Genomic DNA, 26620 nt, shown 5'->3' on the forward strand with positions numbered 1-26620 from the left:
TACGCCACGTCTGGATCACGTGAGTTATGATCGGTCCATACCTCAATCGGCATTTCGATATAGGGACAGTGGAGTACACCACATCCTGCAATCTTAGCGGTGAGACCGCCGCCGCTTCTAAGGAGCGCCAAGATACAGCATCTACAGGGTCTAGCCAGCACATCAGAGGTCTCAGTGAAAAGGACCAGAAATAAAGCTTAAAATCAGGGATTGCGAAGCCCCCATCTTGTTTCCTACGTTGAGTAGTAGCTCTTTTGATTCTCGGGCGTTTGTTATTCCAGATAAACTTAGATACCATCGATTGTACCTTGCGCCAGTGGTCTATTGGAGGGGTCAGGGGGAGCATTGAGCTAACAAAATGTATCCTAGGCAGGACGTTCATTTTGATTATGGAAGCTCGGGCTTGTAAGGAGTTAGGAAGGGACGACCATCTGTCTAGATCCTGGCGTATTTTATCATAAGTACCCGTGAAGTTGTACTTAGTAGTTTGACTCAGCGTGGGGAATATCTCTATGCCTAAGTATTTCAAATGTTCCACTATGGGGATATCAGCTGGTAGTCGCACCGCCTTGGCCAGCTCATTAAGAGATAGGCAGGCTGATTTGTTCCAGTTAATCTTAAAGCCTGACAATTTACCAAAGTCGTCGATTATTCCCAATAATTTTGTGGCCGACCGGGAAGGGTCATCCATAAAAATCAGTAGGTCATCCGCATAGAGAGCAATTTTGTGTGGTGTATTATTGATCATTATGGGGACGATGTCCTCCGATTGCCTAATAAATTGGGCCAATGGTTCGAGGGAAAGCGCGAATAGTCCTGGGCTCAGAGGACAACCCTGTCTAGAAGATCTGGAGACTGGGAAAAGTGTGGAACAGTTTTTGCCTGTCAGTATCATTGCCGACGGCGAGGCATACAGGACTTTAATCATATGAATAAAATTATTTCCAAGACCCATGACCTCAAGTACCTTCCACAGGTATGACCATTCTAGTCTGTCAAACGCCTTCATGGCATCCAAAGACAGAACTGTGGACGGAGCTGTATTGTCTTTACTGTTATCGACTACATGCAACAGCCTCCTAAGATTATCTGCAGCCAGGCGCCCCGGGATAAAACCAGTTTGATCGCAGTGTACCAATACCGTCATAAATCTCTGCAGGCGGCGGGCCAGCACCTTGGCAAACACTTTTAAATCGGCCCTGAGAAGACTCAAGGGCCTATAGCTACCACAATCATTGGGATCTGTGTCCTTCTTGAGAAGTAAAGAAATCAACGCCATGTTGACATCTCTTGAGAATTGATTGATTGATTGATTGAAAACTTTATTAACAGATTGCAGAATGGGTACAATACAGTACAGCTCAATACACACAATTGTTAAGGGGATGCAGACCAGAGAAAGACTTTCGTCTTGTTTACATCAGGGTCCCCCATTTTCAATTCATCAGGAGGGGGGGGGCACACTGTATAAACAAGCAAAACTGTACATTGAGGGGGGGGGGGAGACACTGTACAAACAAACAAAATTGTACATTGGACTATTGACAAAACCATACTAGGTAAATGACTGTACATTGGCAAAACTGTACATTGAGGGGGGGGGGGAGACACTGTACAAACAAACAAAATTGTACATTGGACTATTGACAAAACCATACTAGGTAAATTACTGTACATTGGAGGGGGTTGGGTTAGGATATTTACAGGGGCCAGTGTTGAATTGCAGTCTCCCGTAGGTGTCCCTTGAGAGAGGTTTTGAAAGTGGGTAGTGATCCACATTCCTTTACAGCTTTGGGTAGGGCATTCCACATTGATGTGGCATAATTGCGAAACGTGTTTAGTCCCTTATTTGAGCCGAATCTGGGTTTAACATGATTTGTGGAGCGGTACCTTGGTCGTGTAGTGTATCTTGTAGACCAGGCCCATTGCAAGTTGCTGTACTCTGTCGTCTACTCTAAGCCATCCTAGGTTGTCAAAGTGGGCAGGGGTGAGGTGGGTTCTAGGAGTAAGGTCAAGCAGTAGTCTGACCAGTTTGTTTTGAGATGTTTGTAATTTTGTTTTTAGCGCCTTTGAGGTGCTTTGGTACCATGAGGTGCAAGCATAGTCGTAGTACCCCTGAATGAGTGCTCCTGCCAGAGTCTTCAGGGTATTCTTGTTTACCAGAGAGGAGATCCGGTACAAGAATCGAGTTCGTTGGTTGACTTTTTTTTATTACATTGGATGCCATTTTGTCACAGGAGAGATTAGCCTCTAGGATGGAACCCAGGTAGGTAATTTCATCTTTCCTTGTGACAATATTGTCACCCACTGTAACTGAGAAGCCGTCGGTCTTGCTGAACTCCCCTTGTTCGATAGCGTAATTGATCATATCGAGCATCAATGGACCCAGTTGGTCCCAGAAAGCTAAATACACCTCGGGTGGAATACCATCCCAGCCTGGTGCCTTACCCCTCTGCATTTCAGCAATCGTCTCCCTTAGTTCCATAAGAGTGATCGGTTTCCCCAGTTCCTTAGCCTCTTCCTCAGAAATGTGGGGTATCTCAAGCCCGCCAATGAACGATTCAAATTTAGAGTCGTCGAGATTAACCTCTGAGCTATATAACTGTGAGTAAAACTCTTTAAAAGTGTCGTTGATCTTTTTCGAATCAGTAGTGACTGTACCCTGTCGCGTCTTGATCGAGGGGATATCCGAGAAATGATCATTCGAGCGTATTTTCATTGCCAATAGATGGCTAGGCCTGGAGCCGTGAAAGTAGTAATTTTGCCTTGTCCTATGTATCAAGAACTCAGACTGTTGTTTAAGTATGGAGTTTATTTCTTTCTTGACTATCTTACGTTGTGTGTTTAGTCGTTCACTATAGTTAGTTTGCAAAGATGCGTATAGGTCCGCATATAATGTTTCCAGTCCTTCCAGTTTTTTTGACCGGGATTTACGCAAATTGGAGGCGAAAAGTGTGACATGACCCCTGATAAATCCTTTCAATGCGTTCCATAGGACCCTGGGGTCATCGACCATGCCAACATTGATCTGCAAGAATTCAGCTAGTTTAGTCCTGAACTCAGAACAGAAATCATCGTTCTTTAATAAGGTTGAGTTAAAACGCCACCTGGGAGCTCTCGTGGAGAGCCTGCCAAAGGTTGCCACAAGGAAAATCCCCTTGTGGTCCGAGAGAGCCAGGGGAACCAATGAGACGTCGAAACTATCAAACATATTAGGGGACGCGAATGCATAGTCTATTCGAGAGAAGGTTTTGTGTCTGGCTGACAGGTGAGAGTAATCCTTGAGGGTGGGATTGGATAAGCGCCATAGGTCTGCGAGCCCTGTGTCCTGGGCCCACATCCTGAGGGCCTTAGAGGACCATTTTTGGTCGCTTGTTTCAGAGGACCCGGACCTATCCATCTCCGCATCCCAGCACGCATTAAAATCGCCACCCACAATGAGAGCGTATCCAGTAAGGTCCAACATATTCTTCGTGATTGTATTATAGAACGCTGAATCAAATGTGTTAGGGGCATACAATGCTATTATTGCCATCTTCCTATGAGAGAACTCAACTTTTGCTATAGTAGTCCTTCCCTCCGTGTCCGACCACACATCCAGGACTTTGATATCAAGGTTACGTCTTGTAACTATGACGACTCCTTTCGTCTTATCATCGGCTGAGGATGAGGAGATAACGTGATATTGTCGATTTGCTAGCCTTGACACATCACCCACCAATAAATGCATCTCACTAAGGAGAGCAATGTCAATATTTCTTCTCTTCAATAACCAAAGGACACTGGCACGCTTGTGTGGGGCGTTAAGACCCCCTGCGTTCCAAATTAAAATATTCAATTTAGCCATGGTCGAGTTTGTCTAAATGCGTAGAGAACATACCAGTGCAGCCAGGCTGAGTACAGAGGCGCTGATCCAGGCGGGCCCAGACGGTCAATCCCAGGAGTTCAGAGGAGGAACAATTACACACATATAAGACAACAGTACATAAAACACAGAAAAATACCACCCCAGTTACAACCCCCCCTCCTTCTACTCTAAACCCTAACCCACCCGTCCTATTATTAACCCTCCTATACCCACTCTCCAATCCCCTCCCTATGCCCCATCCACTAAGGATGGTCATCTTCCTATCATTTCCCACTGGAGTCATGGATCCAATAAGACGCTCTCCACTCCGACCCCCCTCTAGATAAACCCCTGATTTCAGAGTGAACTTGTCATTGATTATGTCTCAGTGGTTCCAAGATAAGTCTTCCAGAATATATCTTTGAAACATTTTCGGAGACCCATTGATCCCAACAATGTGTTTATTCGTTGTTGTTGTTCAACGCATGGCGGGCAATAACAAATGATCACGCTGTTGGCGTCCAATGTGTTAAGAGCGATACACTGCTCTGTTGTTATATATTTTTTATTGAACAATTCTATCACACTTTTTACTGTCCGTTCTATTTGATTATTTTTTGCCTATTTTAAACTGAATCAACCACACTTTTTTTTACTCTATTACTTATTCTATTTTATTATTTGTATTACTGAAAAACTGTGATTTACCTTACCTTGCTAGTTGCTACCTCTCTATCTTTTTGTATTTAATTTTTTATGCTCGCTTATGTCTGTATTTTTTACTGTTGTGAAGCACTTTGAACTGCAATTTCTGTATGAAAAGTGCTATACAAATAAAGTTAAAGTTATTATTATTACTTGCTTAATTTGTATGTATGCATTTTGATTTGCAATCTTATGCAAAGATAATTTGTACATTTAGTACATGATTAGTAGAGGCTGATTATTACTGTATTATTAACTCATGTTCATTAATGTACCCTTATTGTAAAGTGCTTTTCCACTTAGGCTAAGTCAACATATTCAATAATAATAATATGTGCAAATAGCCACCATTTTGATAATCGAATAAATAAGAGATTGGACCTTTAATAATGTGTTGTATGGTGAATTGATTGATTGATTGATTGAAAACTTTATTAACAGATTGCAGAATGGGTACAATACAGACATACAGTACAGCTCAATACACACAATTGTTAATGGGATGCAGACCAGAGAAAGACTTTCGTCTTGTTTACATCAGGGTCTCCCGAATAACAGCATAATCGGTCTGCGGGTTATTTTTATTTTTGTTACACTTGGCAAAACTCACTATATTTTGTACTCCCATTCAAATCTATCAAGCGCCGATGTGAGCCTGTGTGTATCAAACCGTGTTTTGACAGAGTGGTCAACGAGTTGTGGTAAACGAGGAAGGAAATGACCGAGCAGGCAGTCACACCCCCCTGGCATCAAGAGACACTCACCGTGAGTCAAAGCCAGCGCGGACACAGTGGCGAGTGGGGACACATGACATGACACACCACGCGGCGCTGAGACCTATGCTGAGACCTCGAAGATATTCTCAATCATTCTTAGCGTCGTGGAATTAATGCGTAAAACGAAACCGACGAGCGTCAATGTTGTTGTCGACTAATGTTTCTTCAGTGACAAAGACTTCAGAGCTCTACCGCACTCATTTGCAATTCGGGAGGAAAGAAAGCAGTGACGGCAATAACTCGTCCGGCTGTCAGGGGAAGCCGAGCGCTCGGACCCGCTATAGAGGAGCGATCGCACCGGGACATACAGTCTATAGAGGTACAGTCAGTAGGCTAACACTTCCATCCCATTTAGAATATCACTTTGACTTTGCTATGGCAGGTTGCACTATACGCAGATGCTTGCGTCTGATTTTGGCTTACACTTGCTGGTGCCATTTACAGTACATTTGGTTTAGGTTTGTCTATCTGCATGTCATGTATGTCAATAAATGTCATATATGTTAATGAATTGAAAATGGGGGACCCTGATGTAAACAAGACGAAAGTCTTTCTCTGGTCTGCATCCCCTTAACAATTGTATGTATTGAGCTGTACTGTACTGGGGAGCATGTCTATGTTTCCCGGGTCCTATGTTCCCCGGGTTATATGTTCCCCGCTTTGATTGATTGATTGATTGAAAATTTTAGACCACCAGCCCTGATTCCAAACTCTAACCATAACCAGTTCGAAAGAGGGCCTAAGCTTAACCAGTTCGAAACAAGGCGGACATTAATAATTAATAAAATAATAAACATTTATAAAATTTTCAATCTATTAATCAATCAAGCGGGGAACATCGGACCCGGGGAACATAGGGATGAACCGTACCCATTCTGCAATCTGTTAATAAAGTTTTCAATCAATCAATCAATCAATCAATCAATCAATCAAGGTAAAGTGTGAAATCCATTTATTTGGGTGAAATCTATTTCAGTTGCATAATTGACACCAAACGCTTTTGTATCCTAAAGGCAAGGCAAACTACTGGTACGATGAGTGACTAATTAGCACAAATGGAGAACAGTGTGCAAGCAGAAGTTAAAATAAATTGTGATGCAAGTAGATGCCTATGTGCCAGAAGTTAATCCTTGAATGTAGTCACACCCATTGAATCACTACAGTATGTGTACTTATGGGCAGGTGTCTGTTTAAGAGAATAGGCAGGATCCTGCAAGCAACAGGATACCAAGATTAGTATAATGAGATATGTTGTGTGTTTCTTATACCGCCTCAATTTGTGGCTTGTTGAGGGAACAACCTGCCAACTTCAGCAGTCGTCTGGGGTTGATGAAAAGTGTACTGGGCTTGTAAAATATCACTTATTTATTGTCAGTGAGAAGTGATAAACTACTACTGTATATCCATTGTTGAAATAAAGACTGATACAAATGAAAGAGGAAAAGAAGACTGTTAACGGACAGGCTCTTTCTTGAGAGCAGCAGAACCCCACAGACAGCGTTGACAGGAAGTTGAGACTCACGTCATGTACTGTTAGGATGGTTTCAGTAATGTTCTGCTGTACGAATATACAGGACAAGAGCAGCCTTATTTTAAATGGAAAGCAGATTCACAATGTACTATATTATACTGGATGTTATCTGTGGCACTATATTATACAGCTGTACTCATGCTGCTGGAGCTGGTTCAAACTGGCAGACACATAGGTGCTTCCCCACTGCCTGCCAGTAGGACATCCCAAATACATTACACAGGACACTTTATATTGAATTAAATTGATTTCCTCAGTGATTATTCATGATATTTGAGCTAACATGAAGTTATTTGCATGTGCGAGCACATGGTCAATATTGGATTCAATCGTTTTCTTATGGGATCGGAATTAAATTATGGAGGAATGATGATGCACCATAAAAGCTTACAAAGTGGTTGACCTGGTTGGACTTGAATACTCTGGAAGACAAAGCTCCCCAGACTGAACTAAATAAAGCAATTAATTTAACAGGGACCAAAGCAAGCAGTCAGGGATAAAAGCAACTTGAAGCAGACTAGCTAGAAACTGCTGTCTTTCTTTTGATGTCCCAGGGGCGTAAGCAATACAAATGTAGCTTGTCTTCAACAGCAATCTAATGGCCATCCCTCAGATGAGATAAGATGGATCTTTATTAATCCCTGTGGGGAAGTTCGGGTGTCATGGCAGCAACAGGAGAAAGAGAGGAGAGGTACAGGCAGGATAATAACAATATAAAATATAGTAAGAGAAAATAAATAAAGATAAAGGCCTGATCTGCACTGGATCTCTGAACAGGTGAGATCAATTATATCACTATGTGTGTATGTACAGCCCCCCCCCTCGTATAATATACAGACTTTATCCTAAGTCAACCTCAGGTACAAATATATATAGCTAACCTAAGTATACTCTGTAGTCTGTGTACATATACAATACGCCATGCTAATTCTTAATCTGTCCTGGTATAAATAAACAGATGAAGCAGATCATCAATAAATATAAATATGCATATACAAATATGATTGAAGATGTGAATAGATGAATGAACGATATGTCAGTCCATGCAGGGTTCATTTTGTTCTATCAGTTCTCCAGTTCTCCAGCAGTGTCCCTCAATCTCTTGAGGGAAAACTCTGACAACGATGCCAACATTTTCACTCCATCTCAGTAACCAAAGGCCACGTGCCAACGGCAGTTGCTGTGGCTTCTCCTCGGGGGGAAGTTGTCTCAGTGGACCATGTAGATAGCAAATGTGCCCCTGGCATCCCAGTCTTAATGATAGGGCAGTTGATTGAGTGTCTGCTTATTTTCCCTCAACTGTATCAAGTTGCCTGGCCATTGTTGATTGCAGCCACTTTTGCTGTGTTACATGAAATAAACAGGTGATGAGGATTGAGCAGCTGCCACTCTCTGCTCCAAAGGGCTTCTATATTGTGTGTGTGTGTGTGTGTGTGTGTGTGTGTGTGTGTGTGTGTGCGTGTGCGTGTGCGTGTGTGTGTGTGTATGTGCATGCCTGGATTCATGCTGTTGAGGGTGAATGATGAAAGAACATGCTTGTCACACTCACAGCCTTTTTTAGACGCTAAGATCCCAGTGATTAGGCTGCAGACCACACTCTGTGAAACAGAGAGACAGCTGCAGATGGTTATCAATTGAAAGCTCAGAGGCACTGCACTGTAATGGAGCCCACCGTCCCCTTCCACCCACACTTATGGGTCATTATGTTAATTATGCAGGGAATGTGCCAGGCTTATACTTTCCATTAACTTACTAAGATAAACCAATACAGTAAGTGGGACGTGGCAAGTGAATGAAGCAAGGAAGTTGTAACCCTTAGTAGAAGACAGGCTGTTGGCCTCTACATATCGTTTTGTATACGTTTTCCATTTGCAACTTAGCATTCAAGCGTTTTCAGTATTCCCTGCCATGGGAAACTAGCTGGGTGTTGGTGTAATGATTAAGCCTGCAGCGTTTATTACATTTATGAAAGAGTTATCTTGACTTGATGACGTTGTCATGATGTGTCAGGGTTTATTTACTTTATTATTTTGCCAAATGTGGGTATAGGGGCACTTTTATACCCATTCCTGAAATGTGCTCTCTAAGCAAAACTGTCTTCAGTCTCAGGGCCTTAAGGAAATTATACTCTGAAAGCCAAGAACAACAAGCAACCTACAATGAGGAGAGGGGGAACTTCATAGAGCAGCAGCAGGAGGAGGAGGAGGAGGAGGAGGAGGAGGAGGAGGAGGAGGAGGAGGAGGATCTGTTTCAACACTCTCCAAAATAGTAGCAGAGATACACACTGGGACCACCGTGGGCTCATGTGCAGCGGCGGTGGTGGAGTCACTGTTTTTGAAACCCCTAGTCAGCCATTTCCTCCGTACAAAGTCCCAGAGGATGCCACTTGAAATTAAAAAGCAATTATTTTGATCCCTGGCATTTAGGCTGAAGATCGTATGTCACAGAGTGTCTATAGGACCGTGCGATGGTCTCAGTGCTTCATCTGCCGGATGATGGATCATATGGATCATTCTATATCAGTGAAGCCCCCTAGAGAGGAATCAAGTTTAACCTCATCAGATGTAAAGCGTATGTCGAGATGCTTGGCACTGATTGTGCAATTCCTGCATGGGCATTCCTGTAAGAACTGTAATATGTTCACAGTGGGTTGTCAAACATGAATAAATGTTGATAGTCTAAACAAACAGGGTATGTACATTTATCTAATTTGTCATTGATGTTATCAGCCATTTACCATTTACCATCAAGTTAGCTTAAATAATTTGTTTGTAGTATGCAAAAAGCTCACAACCTGAACAGGAATGACATATAACATTGTAAATGCTTTGTGTAAATTAGTTTAATGTTGTGTGAAAACAGACCTATGTACTGCAAATCTTACCTGTCAGTCACCATCTAAAAGACCATTTTATAGTTTATAAACGTATGGCATAAATCATACAGCATAAAAAGTGTCTCATTACTTCCTCGAAAATTGTCGGCACATTAAAGTCAGTTCTCTTATCTTGCTCTCTTTCCGCTTGTCTCAGTTCTCATGCTGAACGGTGCCTTGTGGGTTTCCTCATGGTCTCATACTAAAAACTAGTGATGCACCGATGTGAAAATTGTGGCCGATACCGATAACCGATATTAATATTGCTGTTCTGGCCGATACCGATATTTACCGATGTCGATATCTCTGTATAGAAAACACTTTTTTTATGATAATCAAATAAAGAGCTATTTTCCAAAACGCATTTTTAAAAAAAAACGTTCGTAAGTTATTTTCAGAAATGACTGATATTTTGAATTTTATTTAATTTTTTATATGTCAGCCCATATCGGCCCTATCTTGATATCGGACCGATACCGATGTGTAAAAAAACTGCCATATCGGCCGATATTATATCGGCGGCCGATATATCGTGCATCACTACTAAAAACACTACTAAATCTGTTAGGGTTTGTAACCGACCTCAAGCGCAACGGCACAGAGAGAGTTGTTTCAGAGTTAGCCAAAGCAAGGGCGTATTTATTCTCAGAGTCACAAGGTTGAATTAAGTTGAGCAACAGAACAAACGGGGAATCTGGCATGTGAAGATTGTTGCGGCTCTGCAGATTCTCCCAGTAGGTGGTGGTGAGGAATTAGCTTGTGACGTCTGAAGCCGCTCTGCAGATCCTCCCAGCTTTCACTCCAGGTGGAAACGGAGAGAGAGAGAAATCTGATTTAGCCCAGCGCACAACAGAAACAGAGAGGTGACTGATCCAAATAAATATCCAAGTGACTTGATCTTCGGTGTAATACACACAGTTAGCAGAGTCCAGAGAAAAAACAATACTGTAATCCAAAGTGTAAATCCAACACAAAAAATAGGTGAGAACAGTATAACAAAAACGGGATCTCTTCGGTGTTTCACAAACACACAAAAAACTGGTGATCCAAAAAGAACTGTTTCCAAAAACTCACCAGAGCGCAACGCGTAAAGCGGGCAGATAAACGAGGCGCAGCTTTGTACGGGGAATCAGGTTCTCCACAGGGATTACTTCACGAAAGTCCTGGGGAGCAACAGACAGGGAACAGCGACGGGAAAGACAGGCAAATGCAGGAGTATATTCAAAACGATCCAACATCGATATTAGGGAGATCATGGTATATAAAGCCACAGGGCGCTGATGACAAGCTGTGACAGCTGCGGGATGAAATTGATCATTGCTCCAGAAGCGTGTGGTGGGGAGAGCACCAATCAACACGGCACCTTACAGGAACGGAGTGTGTGGTGGGGAATGCAATTAATCAACAAAATACCTTAAAGGAACGGAGCGTGTGGGTGGGGAGCGGACCAAACCTCACAAAATCAATGAAGCTTCAAGAGCCTTTTACTTGGTAGATAGATATACAGTATAAACAACCAATTATCTATCTATCTAGTAACGGGCCATCAGCTATTAACAAGAGAGATGGTATTGAACATGTCCTATGCTTTTAGTTGTTTCTCTTTGGTCTGATTTGTCCTATTGTCTGTTTTCATGCTGGACATAGTTATGCTTCTCTTGGGAGCACAGTAGGCAAAACAAAAACATTCCTATCAACCATTTCTTACCAAGACCAATCATTCACAGTGTTGTTACAAGCTAGTGGACCTGAAGGTGATTGATAAATTCATGATTCAAATACCCAGCCTAACAAAGGACACCCAATCTAAGTGGTAAATGTAGTTTTGTACTTGAGTTAAACGTTGAACCTCATAACTGAAATAATACTTGATGCAAATTACGAGTTACTGGACAGAACTGGTTGTGTTAGAATGCACCTGTAGTAGAGGCTACATTGACAGATTGCGGTTTTCTATATTTCTGATAGAGATCTGCTTCAGTTATTGCACAGAGGCTTTCATGAAGTGCACCTTGAGTGCTATTTCCGTGCTTGTTTTTTATCTTAATTTTCTTCTTTTTCTGCACTGACTGTAAGTAATCAATCCTATGCTTGGCCTTCTGTTCCTGGTGTGTTGTCTGCACTGCTCAGTGAAAGCGATTTATTGATTCATTGCTCTGACACATGGCTGTCTCTCTGAATACTAATGTAAGACCCTAACCCTGACCTTCAACTGCTTTGTCTTGCAGTCTGAAGGAGTTGTCCGCCGTGATGTCCAAAGCCACGAAATCAACCTCCAAGTCTCGGTCAAGGTCGAGGTCCCGATCGAGATCCCGTTCCATCTCCCGCTCCAGAAGTCGCTCCAGATCTCGGTCCAGAAAGCATCGCTGCAGGTACAGTAGATCCAAATCTCTGTTTTCTGACTATAAAGTACATCTATCTTCAGGACATTACACCAGAGTCAAGACGGTCATCTGTTCTATATTTTATAGAAATGTAGTTGACAAAGGCAGTGACCCGTTTTCAATGGTTCATGGTTGTCCCATAGTTTCATAATAGTGAAACATCACAAACAATGTTAGCCCAGTATGATTTTCGGTCGAGACCGTTGGCCTTGATAGGTGGAGGTGCGACCTATTTCTGTCCTGCACACTTGTGTATGGAAAGCAATAAACACCCGGTACATTGCTCTGCCTGACCTGACAAAATGAAACAAGATAAGGGTTGCTAACTGAGTCTTGACAGATATTCTACAAGTAGATGAAGAGTGCCTTTGATCCAACAAAGGTTGAAAGTATAAATGTCTTTAACCCTGACTAAGGTTGTTGCCATGTGGACAAGGGAAATTAGCTAGGGGTAGGGCACATGTAGATGCCCTCCCAGGCTCCCACCTTGTGTGTATGAAGCTCTGTAATGCATCCATACCTCTCGCTGCATGCCGTTTTTCTACTCTGTTTTTGTGAATCTGAAGTTGTAAAATGTTGTCTACTTAAAATGTTAAATACCAAGAATGTTGAGCCTTGGTGAGCAGGCAGTTCACTTCTGACTCTCATTGTATAACATTGGGATTGAGCACAAGAGCTTATTGTCATGTCAAGGCACATATTTCTTGGTTTCCTACACCAAATCCATGTCCTTCCTGTGCTTTATGGGGCTTTGGTGGTGCTCATAATACTGAAAACTGTAATGGATTTGGGTCGTACCCAAACTCTGAAGCTCCTCACCCTGAGGAAATGAATGTGTAAGAAATAGCTGAGCAGGTGGTGTAGCATTGCCCTCAGTGAGACACTCTGTTTGGCTTCTGACTGTTTATTTTGCATAGGAAATTGTGAAATTATTTAGATTACAGACATATTAGCATTCCACAGAGGCCCATGGAAATAATCGATTAAAACAATCGCTTTTGTTGTTTTTATTTTGGAGCTCTGCTGGCGGTGATGTTGTGTCTTTACAAGGGAACGTGTGGTTTCAATGTGTTTATTAGAAATAACTAATAACTAATTTCCTGCTGTGCTACAAGGTGTATCAGCTACAAGTGCACACACACACACACACACACACACAAACAAACAAACAAACAAACAAACAAACAAACAAACACACACATATTCGTCATATTCTCTGTCTGTATCTTCCAGTGAACACCTCTCTCTCAACACATTCACCTCTGTCAATTACTTTACCACAGGGGCAGAACTGTGCTCAGGTCAGTGATTAACAAAATATTTATGTGTTCTCTTTTGCATCAGGATGACTTAATAATGAGAGAAAAGGTGTTAGTGTTCCTAAAGCTGAAAACACAATGCCATGTCCATATCCTCAAAACATTACGATAAAAGGAATTCAGGGGTTACTCTGGAATGGACCGACAGTGGACCTATGTGTAAAATGTGTTACATAATCGTAAACATAATTTTTTTTACCTATACTATAAAGTATCATTTTAGTAGAATGCTTTTTGACGAAGACGCCGATAAGAAATAAAGTCGTTGTCGTCTGACGGAATTAGCACTAGGGGTTTCTATGATGGCCGGCCAGCCCCTTGTAATTGGCGAGTGGAGCATGGAAGGATTAGAGTAGAAATCTTTCCCATATGGGCCATGTGACTAGCCTTTCCAGCAGGGCTGGGCATACGAGATGAACAGTCAGTAGCTTCTCACATTGAGTGTGCAGTCCCGCTCCCTGCACTGCCTTCCTTAATCCCTCTCTATTCCAATGAAAACACGCGCAAGGTGAGTTCTGTCTGTTTTATATAGTTTTATGTTGTTCCCCCCCCCCCGTATAATAATTATTATTCGAATTTCTTTAAGCTTTTAGGATGTCTTTGCTTGCAGTATTTTCTGTGAAAGGTTGTCTTTTGGAAAGGCTTTTGTTTGAGATTGTGTGTGTTCTTTCTGAATGATGCATTTCATTGTGTCTGTGTCCATGTCATTTCAAATACAAACGTAAATAAACGTTAGCCTAGTACTTTTCGGTAATGATATTTGATTGACGGGAAAGCAACAGAAGATTTATTGAGAATAATTGAATGACTTGTCAGAATGTTGGATACTTTGCAGCAATTGTGTGAAAATGACATGGTTTTGTCATGTAGATGATTTGTTGCGCATTAATGGTTCCCGGATATATATGACCCGTTTGAGGCAAGTTTGATGGTGAAATGTGGAGACACATTGCTGTCTAAAGAGAGCGTGTGCGGCAGTTAGAATATTGATCAAAACAACAGAATGTTGAAAGACTGGAGTCACTACTGTGTAAGGGTAGAATACATCTCCGCTCACTGTGGCGCACTAGAGCCACCGTGTGGACTGAACTGTCCTCACAGCTTTGTCCTCCTGAGCCAACTAGCATAATGAAGGGTCTGTTTCAATAGATATCCTCTGTGGCCTCCTCTCCTAAGATCAGTTAAATATTAACATGTGTTTGGCACATTGCCTTGATCTATTTGCCAGAAGAAAATGCATCTATGGATTTTAGGGGATTGTGATACATCTAGTCAACTATTATATGTCACACGTTGCCGTGTTTTGCTTTTGTTTTTAAAGTTTTGGTGCATGTTGTGGTGCCCTTAATAACTAATTGAATTGAATGAGCAAAATGATTTTAGTACCTCAGATGAAGAACCATATCTACCAAGTCTGTTTGACATTTTCAGAAGAACAAAGATTTCAAACTGTATTATCTAAAGATGGTAAGTTAGTAGAGTATTGTGTTCATTCATAGTTGAAGACAGTAGAGGCTGAGTACGTTCTGATGATATCAGTTTCACACTCCTGAGTGATTTGGATTGTTTTTAAAACTGGAAATACATGGGTTGTCCAAAATTATTTCAAAACAGACTTATAGTATGGTTCCTCATTGAAAGGGTTTGATTAAAATTACAGGGGCACTACCATCCGCTACTAGTTAATATTTTGGTCGTTCATTTATTGGCTTGTACAGCTGTCTTATCTCTGTAATTTGGAGAGTGATGAGTGATGTCCTCTCTCTTTCCCCTCACTGTCTATAACAGCTCTAGGTCTCGGTCACGGTCAAGATCTCATTCTCCATCTCATAGCCGGGAGAAGAAATATCCCAGGGAGTACCAGAACAATCGTGAGTTCCGGGGATACCACCGCGGCTTCCGGAGGCCCTACTACTTCAGGGGCAGAGGAAGGGGCTACTTCCCCCGGGGACGCTACCAGCGTGGTGGGGGAGGCGGCTACAATAATAACTTTCGTCCCAACTGGCAGAATTACAGACAGTACCCTCAGCAGCAGCAACAACAGCAGCAGCAGCAGCAGCAGCAGCAGCCAAACAAACCAAGGGGCCGCTCATACACCCCAAAGAGACGTCCTGGAAGCCCCCTCTCTCACGGTCACTGTCAACATTCTGACCGATCCTCTTCACCCAGATCCAAGCACTCTCATCATTCTTCCTCTTCCTCGCACTCCTCCTCTCCCAAACACAGGGCAGCACCACCTGGGCTGGCCAAACAGAGCTCCAAAGATGTGAAGGAGGAGCATTCAGCTCCCAAGGAGGTCCTGAAAGGAGGAGGGGATGGGGAGTCTGTGGAGCTCACACGGGTGTCTGCAGTAGTAGAGGATGGTCCAGCTGGAGTCAAAACTGGGATTAACTGGCAGGGTCTGACAGACTACAGCAACAGCCCCAAGAGGGCCAGCCCCCCAACAGGCTCAGCTGTTACTGTTGGTCAGAGCACCACAACCAATAACCAGTCTAGTTCCTCCCCTAAAAGCACAAATGCCACCAGCAATGGTGTCCCCCCATGGCAGATGGTGGGTAGCTCATCCAAAAGTCCCTCACAGAAAAGTCCTTCCCCTATGATTTCCAGTTTTGACTTCTTCTCCAAAGAGGACAACCTGGATGGAGATAAAGCGGCAATCTCCACTGCCTTCAGAAAGTAAGACTAACCTTGCTCTGACAATTGGTCTAAATTCTTAGATTTTGTTACAATTATGCAGGTTATAGTAGGATTTCTGACATTAGAATTAAAGTTGCATTTGGTTCCTAATTATTTTCATATGCCTTGGCTTGTTGGTCTTTTATTTCCTTTTAAGAAGTTAGAGCTATTTTTTTCATATACCACAGAATAATATCATGTGCCCCTGGTATTTTTCCTTGGCTAGGTGCCTTTTGGGGAATTGGTGGTAGTCATAACAAGCCAAAATAACATTCAGTAAAATGAAAAGGCATAAGGGACCCATGGGATTTGTGGATGTATTTGTTTAATCGACCAGGTATACTGCACATCATATTTTTCCTGTACTTTTATATTTCAGCCGCATGATCATACAAATCATTATTTAATTAGTTTTATCCCAGGGAGACCTTTGATGCATGAAGTTGTGCAATACTGTATGTTAAGTTACATAAACCCCTTTTTGTCTGCCTTTTCTAGGTTCTTGGAAGAACGTAATAACAAGAAAACACAATCTGTCTTGGAAAATGGCAAGAATGCAGAGGCAAATGACGTGGATGTAGAACAAGTCATAGGAAATGGCAAGGCGTCAGGGGGCATCTTTGACGCTGTGTCAAAAAAACACAAGGGCGACCTTGAAAGCCATATGTCATTGAACACCTTTTCGAAAGCCTCTCCTTTTCTAACTGGGGATGGGAAGGAGGAAAAGGAGGAAAAGGAGGAAAAGGAGGAGGAGACGATAGTTAAATCCCATTCAAAGTCACTTCGCAAAGACTGGGACTATGGGGACAAGTCTTTTAAGCCAAAGAGCAAGGTGACACGCTCAGCCCGCGAGCTGTTCGAAGAACGCTTTTGCAAATGGGAAGATTTGGCCTACTTACAGATAGCCAAAGATGACGACCTTGACGCCATGGCAGAGGAGATATACCGCAGTCGGAAGCAGGATAAAGCAGCTGCCATTGCTGCTGTCCTTGCAAAGAGAGAGATAGCAGGCATCCTTAGGGACCTCTCCCCAGAGAGAGGTAGCAAAGCAAGGAGGAAGGAGAAAGCTGCCTCCAGCCCATCCCACTCACCACCATCAAGGAGAAACTCTGACAGAGAGATGTTCATTGTTAGGGGGGAGGACTCTCCTCCTAGGGCCTCTAGGAAACGAGGAACAGAGTCTAGTGTCAGGATGGGTTTCCTTGGAGATGGCCTGACAAGGTAAGCACCACACAATGGTCATAGCCTCTGATCTTTTGTTGTCTTATCTTATCTAGTGGTTGTAGTTACATTTTAAATTAGATTTTAGATTAGATTTTTCAGATTTTTCTGTGAACAAATCATTTATGGCGACAGAACTGAGATGACAGTTGGATGAAACGCTTTGTAATTTGACTGTTTTGACTGTTTTGTCTTTGTTCTTGGCTTATTTTTGCTGAAAAGTGAACAACAAAAAGGTGAAGAGTTCAACATCCAAAGAATTCTTACCTCTGTTTCGTCTCATTCTCAGCTCCTCTGATGTTTTGGCTGGAGAGCGCCAGTTATCTCAGGATCTTGTGCATCCTTCAAAAAAAGAGCAGGAGTTTCGCTCCATTTTCCAACATGTACAGGCTACTCAGTTACAGAGGAGTCCCTCTGAGCTTTTTGCTCAACACATTGTCACCATCGTCCACCACATTAAAGGTGACCTCTTTTTCTCTTCAGACATTTCTTTTCATTGGAGTTTATTATTTGAAGTAATGCTGACTCACTGAGAATCAAGTAGTGCATCACTGAGATGCATGCATTGAGAGCCTGCATTTAGGGGCATAGCCAATGGGTGTGTTTTGCCCCTCCCTTTATGGTAAATATGTTTTTGGAGGAGAAGGTACAGTACAGCAAACCATAAAAAGGCTTTCATCACAAATTGATGCAAGCATATATACTGTACAATAATGGTATGCCTCTGGCTGAATATGCGTTCATCATAAATGAATGAATTATAACACTCTAGAGTACCATAACTAGAAATGTAATAGTTGATTGCTGTCGGATGGAAAGGCATTTGAGTTACTAATGTTTATGTCTTGTTGTTATTGTCTACCCTACAGCTCAGCACTTTCCATCCTCTGGAATGACTCTAAATGAGAGATTTGCCATGTACCAAAGACGAGCGGAAGAGAAGGAAATGACAATGCCCAGGAAAAGTCCAGAAATACACAGGTAGAGTCGCCTATTGAGTGACCCTCTCACCCTCAGTGTGCTGTGGCTTCGCCTCTTCATTTAACGCCTCTCAGGTATTACACTTGCCTTCTGAAAATCAGCAGATGATCTAGGCGTATTTGTTTGCATACAGTGGTATGCTCAAATGGAGAAGCGCCATTTTAATTCACTATGGGATACTAGAGTTGGGGCGATGTGCTCCATATTCAGATTGTCTCCCTGTGAGATTGCCAGTAGCCGATGTAATTTTTTAACATTCGAAGCTTCTATTGAAGTATTCAAACGAAGCTTCAAATGTCTGTCATCATATTTTATGACGTAATCAATTTAATTTTTAATTTTTTTGTTTTATAAATATCCTCAAACTAAATCCTCAATTTGATTAAAGTGATTAATGTGATTAAATTAGTCTTTTCTTTTTATTAAATCAACTTTCTTTAATGAATATAACTCATCAGTTTCGTCAACATAAATAATCGAATAAGGGCACGGTTGGTACGAAAGTGATGGCGACGTCTTGAGCGGTCGAGTGCCAAGCGGATGCAGATAGACTACATCATTTATGATAAATGTTTTATTTAAATTAAAAAAAAATTATGACGAGTCATATACTATAATAGTATAATATAGGGGTGGACGGTATGGTCTAAAATTTACATCACGGTATAATTTGAAGCATAGACGGTAACGGTATATATCACGGTATCATCGTTTTTGATAAAAAAAAATTTTTAATTTTATATATATATATTTTTTTTATAAAATATATATATTATATAATTAGACTTGTACTTGTATTATCTGCGAGACATCGCCACCACGCAACAAGCTCCACTGTCTGTGTGTACTCTAGTAGCCTCCAGCTACTCGAGTAGCCTCGAGCAGAGCTACGGCCAGGATTCTCCGGCGCTGCACCTGGACCCTATTGGCATAACGTTACTTAACTGTGCTCATCAAGCCCTCAGCTCGAATACGCATCGAATCAGTGTTATAAGACATTGATATCAGGAGCTATCTGTAGCTACTGCTAGCCGGATATATAACGTTAATACAACGCCTCAGTGAATTATTTAGTTCAATGGGACATTTCGTTTTGAACGGTGAACTTACTTGCGTTAACGTGAGCTAACGGCTAACGGAGCTATCATACACGTCTACTCTACTAGACTTGATGGAGCGTTTGTTGATGTCAGGAGCTATCGGTAGCTGGCCGACTAGATACCGTTCGGTTAGACAATGCCTCATCATGTATTAAACTAAAAGTGAATAGTTGACTGGGTCATTTTGTAACGGTAGCTAAGCTAACGTTAGCTCAGGGAGACGTCCCGTCCCACTAGACTACTAGGACCCGTGTTTACATGCGTGCGGGAGGGGCTGGCACGCCCACTGCGCGAAGCCTCCTAAATAACTTTTTCCAGTTCGCACATATCTATTATCTATGACTAATTCTATCTATTTTTAGGGGCAAATGCGAGTGAAATAGTCGCGCAGTGGTTACATGACGTCATTGCTATTTTAGAGCTGCACTACCGGTTACACGGTATAGGCAAAATCCATACCGTAGAGCAAATTCATACCGTTTATACCGTATACCGTTTATACCGTCCACCCCTAGTATAATACTATAATATTAGTGTAGCCTAATCTTTATCTGCAACTGTGAAGAAAAACCCCATTTGTTTAAACAGAATGAATAGACACATAAAAATATATATAATATATATATATATTTTTTTTTAAATAAAAGATTTGAATGTTGATTTAGAATTCGAATGTCAACATTATGAACGAAGCTTTGAACTATTCGGTACAGCCCTAGTTACAACTAGCTATCCCCATGGTAAAAGTAGTATCAGGAGCTACCTAAGATACAACTAGCTATCCCCATAGTAAAAGTAGCATCAGAGGAGCTACCTAAGTTACAACTAGCTATCCCCATAGTAAAAGTAGCATCAGAGGAGCTACCTAAGTTACAACTAGCTATCCCCATAGTAAAAGTAGCATCAGAGGAGCTACCTAAGTTACAACTAGCTATCCCCATAGTAAAAGTAGGATCAGGAGCTACCTAAGTTACAACTAACTACCGCCATGGTAAAAGTAGCATCAGGAGCTACCTAAGTTACAACTAGCTACCCCCATGATAAAGGTAGCATCAGGAGGTTAATGGTACTTTTAGTAAACATTGCTTTTGCATGAGTGTTATTGTAAAAAGGTACAGTGCTCATACCCTGCTTGGATACCACTGACGCCTAGGCTACAGTATGTACCTTTTAGGTCCATTCCTGTACTTTGATTTATCTGTGTATTGTTCAAATGAAGATTTTTACAAAGTTTGAGATTGTCTCCTGTGGATTGAGCCATTCTTCAAAACGAAACATGATTCCTCCTGTGGCACATCCGTTTGTCAGATTGTTGCATTGTTAATTGTAGTTCAGCAAATACTTGTATGTGTGATCTGACTGGATTGTCATAACTAAGAGAGAGAGAGAGAGAGAGAGAGAGAGAGAGAGAGAGAGAGAGAGAGAGAGAGAGAGAGAGAGAGAGAGAGAGAGAGAGATGAAACTCAGGGCTGTATTCCAAAACTGGCAAACCTAATCAAATGCTTCTATATTATAAATGCTGTAGTCTAGTGTTTTGTCTTATTGAACATTATGAGTCAACATGATTATTCTATATGGACATTGTTAAACTATTGCACAGATGAATGCGATGTGCCACAAACAACAGACATGTGCCAATTTTCGCTATATTTATAGGTGAACGCTGGCAAGTCTCTTTCAAACACCTATGTCAAAATGTATGTGAATACAGCATTAACACATGCTTGGCTATATCTACAGCATTAGCAGACATAGGCTATTAAATGTTTATTTTACAGTTTACAGCATTTAAAGCATTTAGAGCGCAGACTTGAACAGAAGCAATTTAATTTTCTGCCAGTTACATTAGGCCTATACTTCCTAACTACGCTTAACACGAACGCCACGTAATAGCACAGGTTGGTGGTTAAATGCCAGTCAGATGGTTGGGCTCAAACAACCCCAAAACTGCCTTGCCGTTGTCCAGTTGGCGCTAGCTCTGAACGTCGTCCTATCCACAAAGCCGTCCATCGACACAACCCTATAAGATACCTTTTTTCTTTTGCAGTTCAGCTCCCAATTTCCTTTTGCTGTGGCATGTGTACTGTGACTACCCAACTTGTGTTTTCAATGATCTCATGTCTTGAATGTCTTTCTCTCTTGTAGGAGAATTGATGTTTCTCCAAGTGCTTTTAAGAAACACTCTCACCTTTTTGAGGGGATGAAAAACTCTGAGGATGGCAGTTATAAGGTGACTGAACACTGTGCAATATGAAGTATGTTGGAAAACGGGCAAAGCAGCAGCAAGCGAGTGAGCCAGCCTGACGCCTTTAGACTGCGCTCTCTCTCTCTCTCTCCTCTAAGCCTGTGGTTTTCCTTGAAGGGAAATGCTTAAAGTCTAAGACAAGCAGATGCAACACATAAGGCACATTCAGTTTGTTGTGTGTAATATACCCCCTCCACGTATGGTGATTTGGTTATACTGGCGTACGAGCCTGCCCAAGGCCATTGAATCAAAACAAAATTTGAGGGGTCAGAAACGGAAGCGGCCAATTGCTCCCGTGTCCAAGCTGTTGAAAGGACTCTAAGCAAATGTCATAGTAAGTATTCTTCTTTGAAAACATAAGGAATGACAATAGCCACAAGTGAGCACTAATATCCTTGTGCTTATATGTATGTTTAAAACTTACACACTGTTTTATCAAATCTTACGGAAACCTTTTTTTTGGAGGGAATCTCACAATGTTTCAGTCATTGTTGTGCATGGAAACGGTCAAACTTTTCTAAAGGAAGAAGGTAACTACTACCACAGAATGAACTATCCTAGCCTGAAACCTGATTATACTGTATATGGTTGTGGTTAAACTTTGTTTGGTGCATACATGCCATTCAAACTAGCACTGTGTCCATTAAACTGGCTATTGTTTTCTTTTACGGGAAATTCGCTTACTGTCAGACAAGAAGATAGATACCAATTTCCTCTCTGTGCTTTCAGTAGATTAGCACAATGCCTGGAAGTGGGAATGGAGCGGCTAGCCTAGCTTAAAACTCCGGGAGAGATGTTAGTTGTTCAACGCTAGGCTAGCCGCTCCTTGCCAGCTCCCAGTCATTGTGCTAAGCTAGGCTAGCGTGCGACTGGATATCTAGGAAATTGGTATATCTTCTTGTGTGACTCTGGGGAAGTCGGTAAACAAATGTCCCTTAATGTTGCCGTGTTCCTTCAATACAGGCAAGCTTGGCAGCAGACTGACAGCAAACCCATGCTAACCCAAAGTCTGTCCACGGCCATGTGTTTTGTTTTGACTCGCTCAGGACGGTGTGGAAAAAGTGAAGAGTGACTTGATGGACCTTCGTTTGGATATTGAACGCAGAAAAAAATACTCTGCTCGAGATCAAATGTATAATCAGGATGAGGGGAGAGATGTAAGAGATTCCCCACATTCTAGCAGAGAGAGATCTGTGGAAAAGTCCTCCAAACGGCGTAAGAAGTCAAAGTATGTGCAATTGCTTTTTTATCATTTGAAACAGTTTACTCCACAACTATTTTGAGTAAAAACATTCCTCTCTGCCACCCTGCATGATAAATGTACCACTTGGCATGTGCTGTCCCTACCATTTCTCCTTGTAGAAAAAGTAAGAAGAAGCGCTCACGCTCTAGCTCCTCCTCTTCCTCTTCATCCTCTAAATCGCACAGAGGAGGAGACTTCCCTCATAATAACCCAGAGCCCAAAGATGAAGGCTTTAACAAGGACCGGTTGGAGCCTCGTGACTGTGGGGGACCGTTGGAAAGAGGAAGGCCACGTGGAGGATTTGTAAGTCAAGTTTATGCTACTTCTCACACAGTTCCCCTTTCTCTGTGGAGGACAGTAGGAGGTCCAGCTTAACTTTAACAGCTTAACCTTAACTTAAGTGCATTCATGTCAAAAGATGGTACCAGTCCTGTTGAGGTTTTCCCCCCGTCTGCAGTGGCTAGCGACAACTTTCCATATTCCCCTGACAGCTCGAGTTCCATTCCTTGCCTTCTTCTTGCCAGACTCTTTTAATTCATCTTTTGTGACAATCCTGTCATCACTCTTGTGTTGAATACTCGCTCTGAAGCTATTCCAGGAAAAATAATTAGGGGATGCCCCAAAAATCCAGTTTTAACAGTTCCGCCAACACAGTACTTGCCAGCAGAAGCTGATCCTAAGCCAGCCTTCCTACCCATGCACACAATTAATCCGATATGCTGCAAAATGTCAACAACAAAAGCTCTGTGATGATGGAAAACCCATCTTCACTCAAGCGTAAGACTCTCAATGACCTTTTGGATAAAAGCATATAGCAGTCAATGGAAGCCCAGAAGTAGGCACATCCCAGTATTTAAAACAGTGACAGGTAAATCTCATAAAAAGGATGAAAGCAGGTGTGTAACCCAACAGCCGGAGATTATGAGATGAGGAGAAAACTTTGTGAGGCTAGTATTCTCCTTTAACATTGACATTAATTGTCATTTTATTCCACCTCAAAGATCTCTGTTTTTTTGTCTGTCACTACAGCAATTTAGAATTCGAGGAAGGGGCTGGAACAGAGGGAATTACCAGGGAAACAATACTAATAGTGCCCCTTTGAATGTGCATCCAAAGAATGAAGACTGGGACCCAGAGTACACCCCCAAGAGCAAAAAATACTACTTGGTAGGACTGTACCCCATCCTTCCTGCCACCAGTATCTAGTCTCCCAATCAAATTAACAACGACTACAGTACAATCTGGCACAAGGTACTGGTTTCACATATTAATGGAATGTAGGACTGATCTTCTCCACCTTTTCGTCTTCTCTTTCCCAGCATGACGACAGGAAGGGGGAAGGAGAGCGTAAGTGGGTGGACCGCGGAGGTCGAGGACGGGGCACCTTCCCACGTGGCAGGGCGCGATTCATAATCCGGAGAGACACTGTGGCCCACACCAACCCCAGGTGGACCCACGATAAGTTTCAGGTCAACGGGGGGCAAAGGGAGACACAGGAGAGGAACTCTCAGCAGGACCACAGAGATGGAGAAAAAGACGGAGGCGATGAGAATACTTGAGCAGCGAAGGTTTCAGAGGTGTGGCGCCTGGGAATCCTCATCTTCTGTGTTGCTGTTGGATTCAGCACAGCAGTTTTCTTCGTTTTGGATTGACAAATGCAAAATACAGTCCACACATTTACAAGAATCAGTCTTTTAGGAAATAGATGCATTATTTTCTGTGGACTCTCTTTGACGCAATACAACAGGATTTACCCATGGGTGGGTACATTTTATTTTTCATCTAAGGGTCTCCCTAAAAGCCCAACCCTTACTTTAACCCTAACCTTAACCTCAATGGACCTCACGCACCAACTTGGGCCCACTGGACGCAATACATCACACAATACAGGATGCAATACATGATGCAATACACAACGCAATACATGAGATGCCTTTTTGTTTAGTGAATCCCCTTTTATCTAGTAACACTGTTCAACAGTTAATTGCAGTCAATTGTGATGAATTAATAATCCCAATTCAACATGTCCGTTCTCTTCACTTTATAGGGTATATCTATGATCGTTTATGATGTGTATGATGTGGTGACTTTCAGTCTTTCCTTATAGTGCTGATAAAGAAACGTCCTAACCATGCTTGTATGTTTTGATGTAACACGAAAATCACATTTACACGCTTTAGTAGTTCTTTATTTGTGCCTTTGATTTATGCAACTTACATTGGACTCGTCAGATGACCTTTTGGAAAGATGCTAGGAGTACATACAGTACTGCACAAACAAAGTCTCAAGCATCTGATAGAATTGTTTTGGTTTGGTCACAGTTCATTATGATGTGGTGCATCACGATGCATCACGTGACACATTACAACAGTGATCACTAATAAATGGCTGAAGTTAAGCCACATCAGTGTCCTGCAACTGACCCCTATCTGACAATGGGACCAAACTGTAAAGGGTCAAAGGTTATGTTCCCCACACTCTTACCTTGTGGAACACACATCTGATCAACTAGCTGGTGAAAACTAGCTGGCAAATGTGTTTTCTTCTCATTATTATAACTACCTGCCTGAACATTATTGTTGTTCACGAACAGTTTGAGTGTTTTTCATTACATTACACTTTTCATACATTACACTTTTTTAAGAGCTCTTAGATCTCGAATACTACTTATCAATGTATGATAATGATGTAAGTATGTAACCCCCCCCCCCCCCCCCCAAAGACATGTATTGTACTTTTTGAACTTGGCCAGATGTTTAGCAAAAATAGAACACAATGAACATAATATGTTGTTGACTTTTATATGTAAAGGGAAAAAAATATTTGAGAGTAAACATTTTTGATGTGATATTTTATTTTCTGTTTAGGGACTTGCCTGCCACAACTAAGGTTACTGTAATTTCATGAATATGTGCCTGGGGTGCAACCGTGTCAACAGCATTAGTGGAAAAGAGGGTCCGAATATCTGTGTTTTTTGTTTTGTTTGTGTTGTCAGAAAGCATATTATAAAAGTAGTTACCTATTCTGTTGCACTAAATGATTTCAATGCCTTGCTGTGGGTGCACTGCTTTCTATTGTACAGTATAGGCTCATAGATTGTGGTTCATATTTAATTGTTTTAAATAATGTGGTATGGGAAATTGCTTTTTTAAATGTTTCTTGTCACTGATTTTTTTTCTTAGATTGTACTGTAAATTAAAAGGAAACTATGATTACTTTGATGTTTGATTAATTAATTTGCTTTTATATTTCATGGTCCTCCTACACTTCAGAACAGCTTTTGAAGGGCGGCTGATTGGCGCAGTGGGCAATGCGCTCGAGCCCAGCTCTCGCCGTTGCTACCGGCTGGCCGGTCGTTCATACTAACACAATTGGCAAGTGTTAGAGAGTGGGAAAGCCGGTGGGTGGGGATTGGACGTTGTGGCGGAAACAGGAAGTAGCGGGGGCAGCGCGAGCCTCCCACGCGTTACTCCTTGCCACTGAGAGTTCGAGCTGCTGTGGTGAAAAGATGCGACAGGCTGCCTCCTCGTGTGCCGGAGGGGATATGTGATGCAAGGCTTCTGTCCTCAGTACAGTCGACCTAGGCATAGTCTAGCAACGTTCAAGACAGGGGAGGGAAGAATTGGATAATACGAAATTGGGATGGGAGAAAAATGGGGAGAAAAAGTGGATAAAAAAAAGAACAGCTTTTGATGAGACAATGTCAACACAAAGGCC

At 42.0% G+C, this 26620-nt stretch overlaps 1 protein-coding gene across 4 annotated transcripts; it reads left to right on the forward strand.

The window, feature by feature from the left end:
• The first annotated feature begins 5357 nt into the window (after positions 1-5357).
• Positions 5358-26118, forward strand: thrap3a (thyroid hormone receptor associated protein 3a). 4 transcript variants are annotated; one of them, XM_084335850.1, is made up of 11 exons: positions 5358-5647; positions 11963-12106; positions 15226-16113; positions 16612-17334; positions 17624-17796; positions 18204-18315; positions 21561-21645; positions 22707-22888; positions 23023-23206; positions 23933-24070; positions 24223-26118. In XM_084335850.1, the coding sequence occupies exons 2-11, from the start codon at positions 11985-11987 to the stop codon at positions 24460-24462; spliced, it is 2847 nt and encodes a 948-aa protein (XP_084191976.1). In that variant the 5' UTR covers positions 5358-5647; positions 11963-11984; the 3' UTR covers positions 24463-26118. The 4 variants fall into 4 exon arrangements, with proteins under 4 accessions (XP_084191976.1, XP_084191977.1, XP_084191979.1 ...); XM_084335851.1 differs by having other exon boundaries at positions 11970-12106; XM_084335853.1 differs by lacking the exon at positions 23933-24070.
• The last annotated feature ends 502 nt before the right edge of the window (positions 26119-26620 follow it).

The sequence above is a fragment of the Notolepis coatsorum genome (assembly GCF_963971535.1).
Source record: "Notolepis coatsorum genome assembly, chromosome: 19".
Classification (NCBI taxonomy): domain Eukaryota; kingdom Metazoa; phylum Chordata; class Actinopteri; order Aulopiformes; family Paralepididae; genus Notolepis; species Notolepis coatsorum.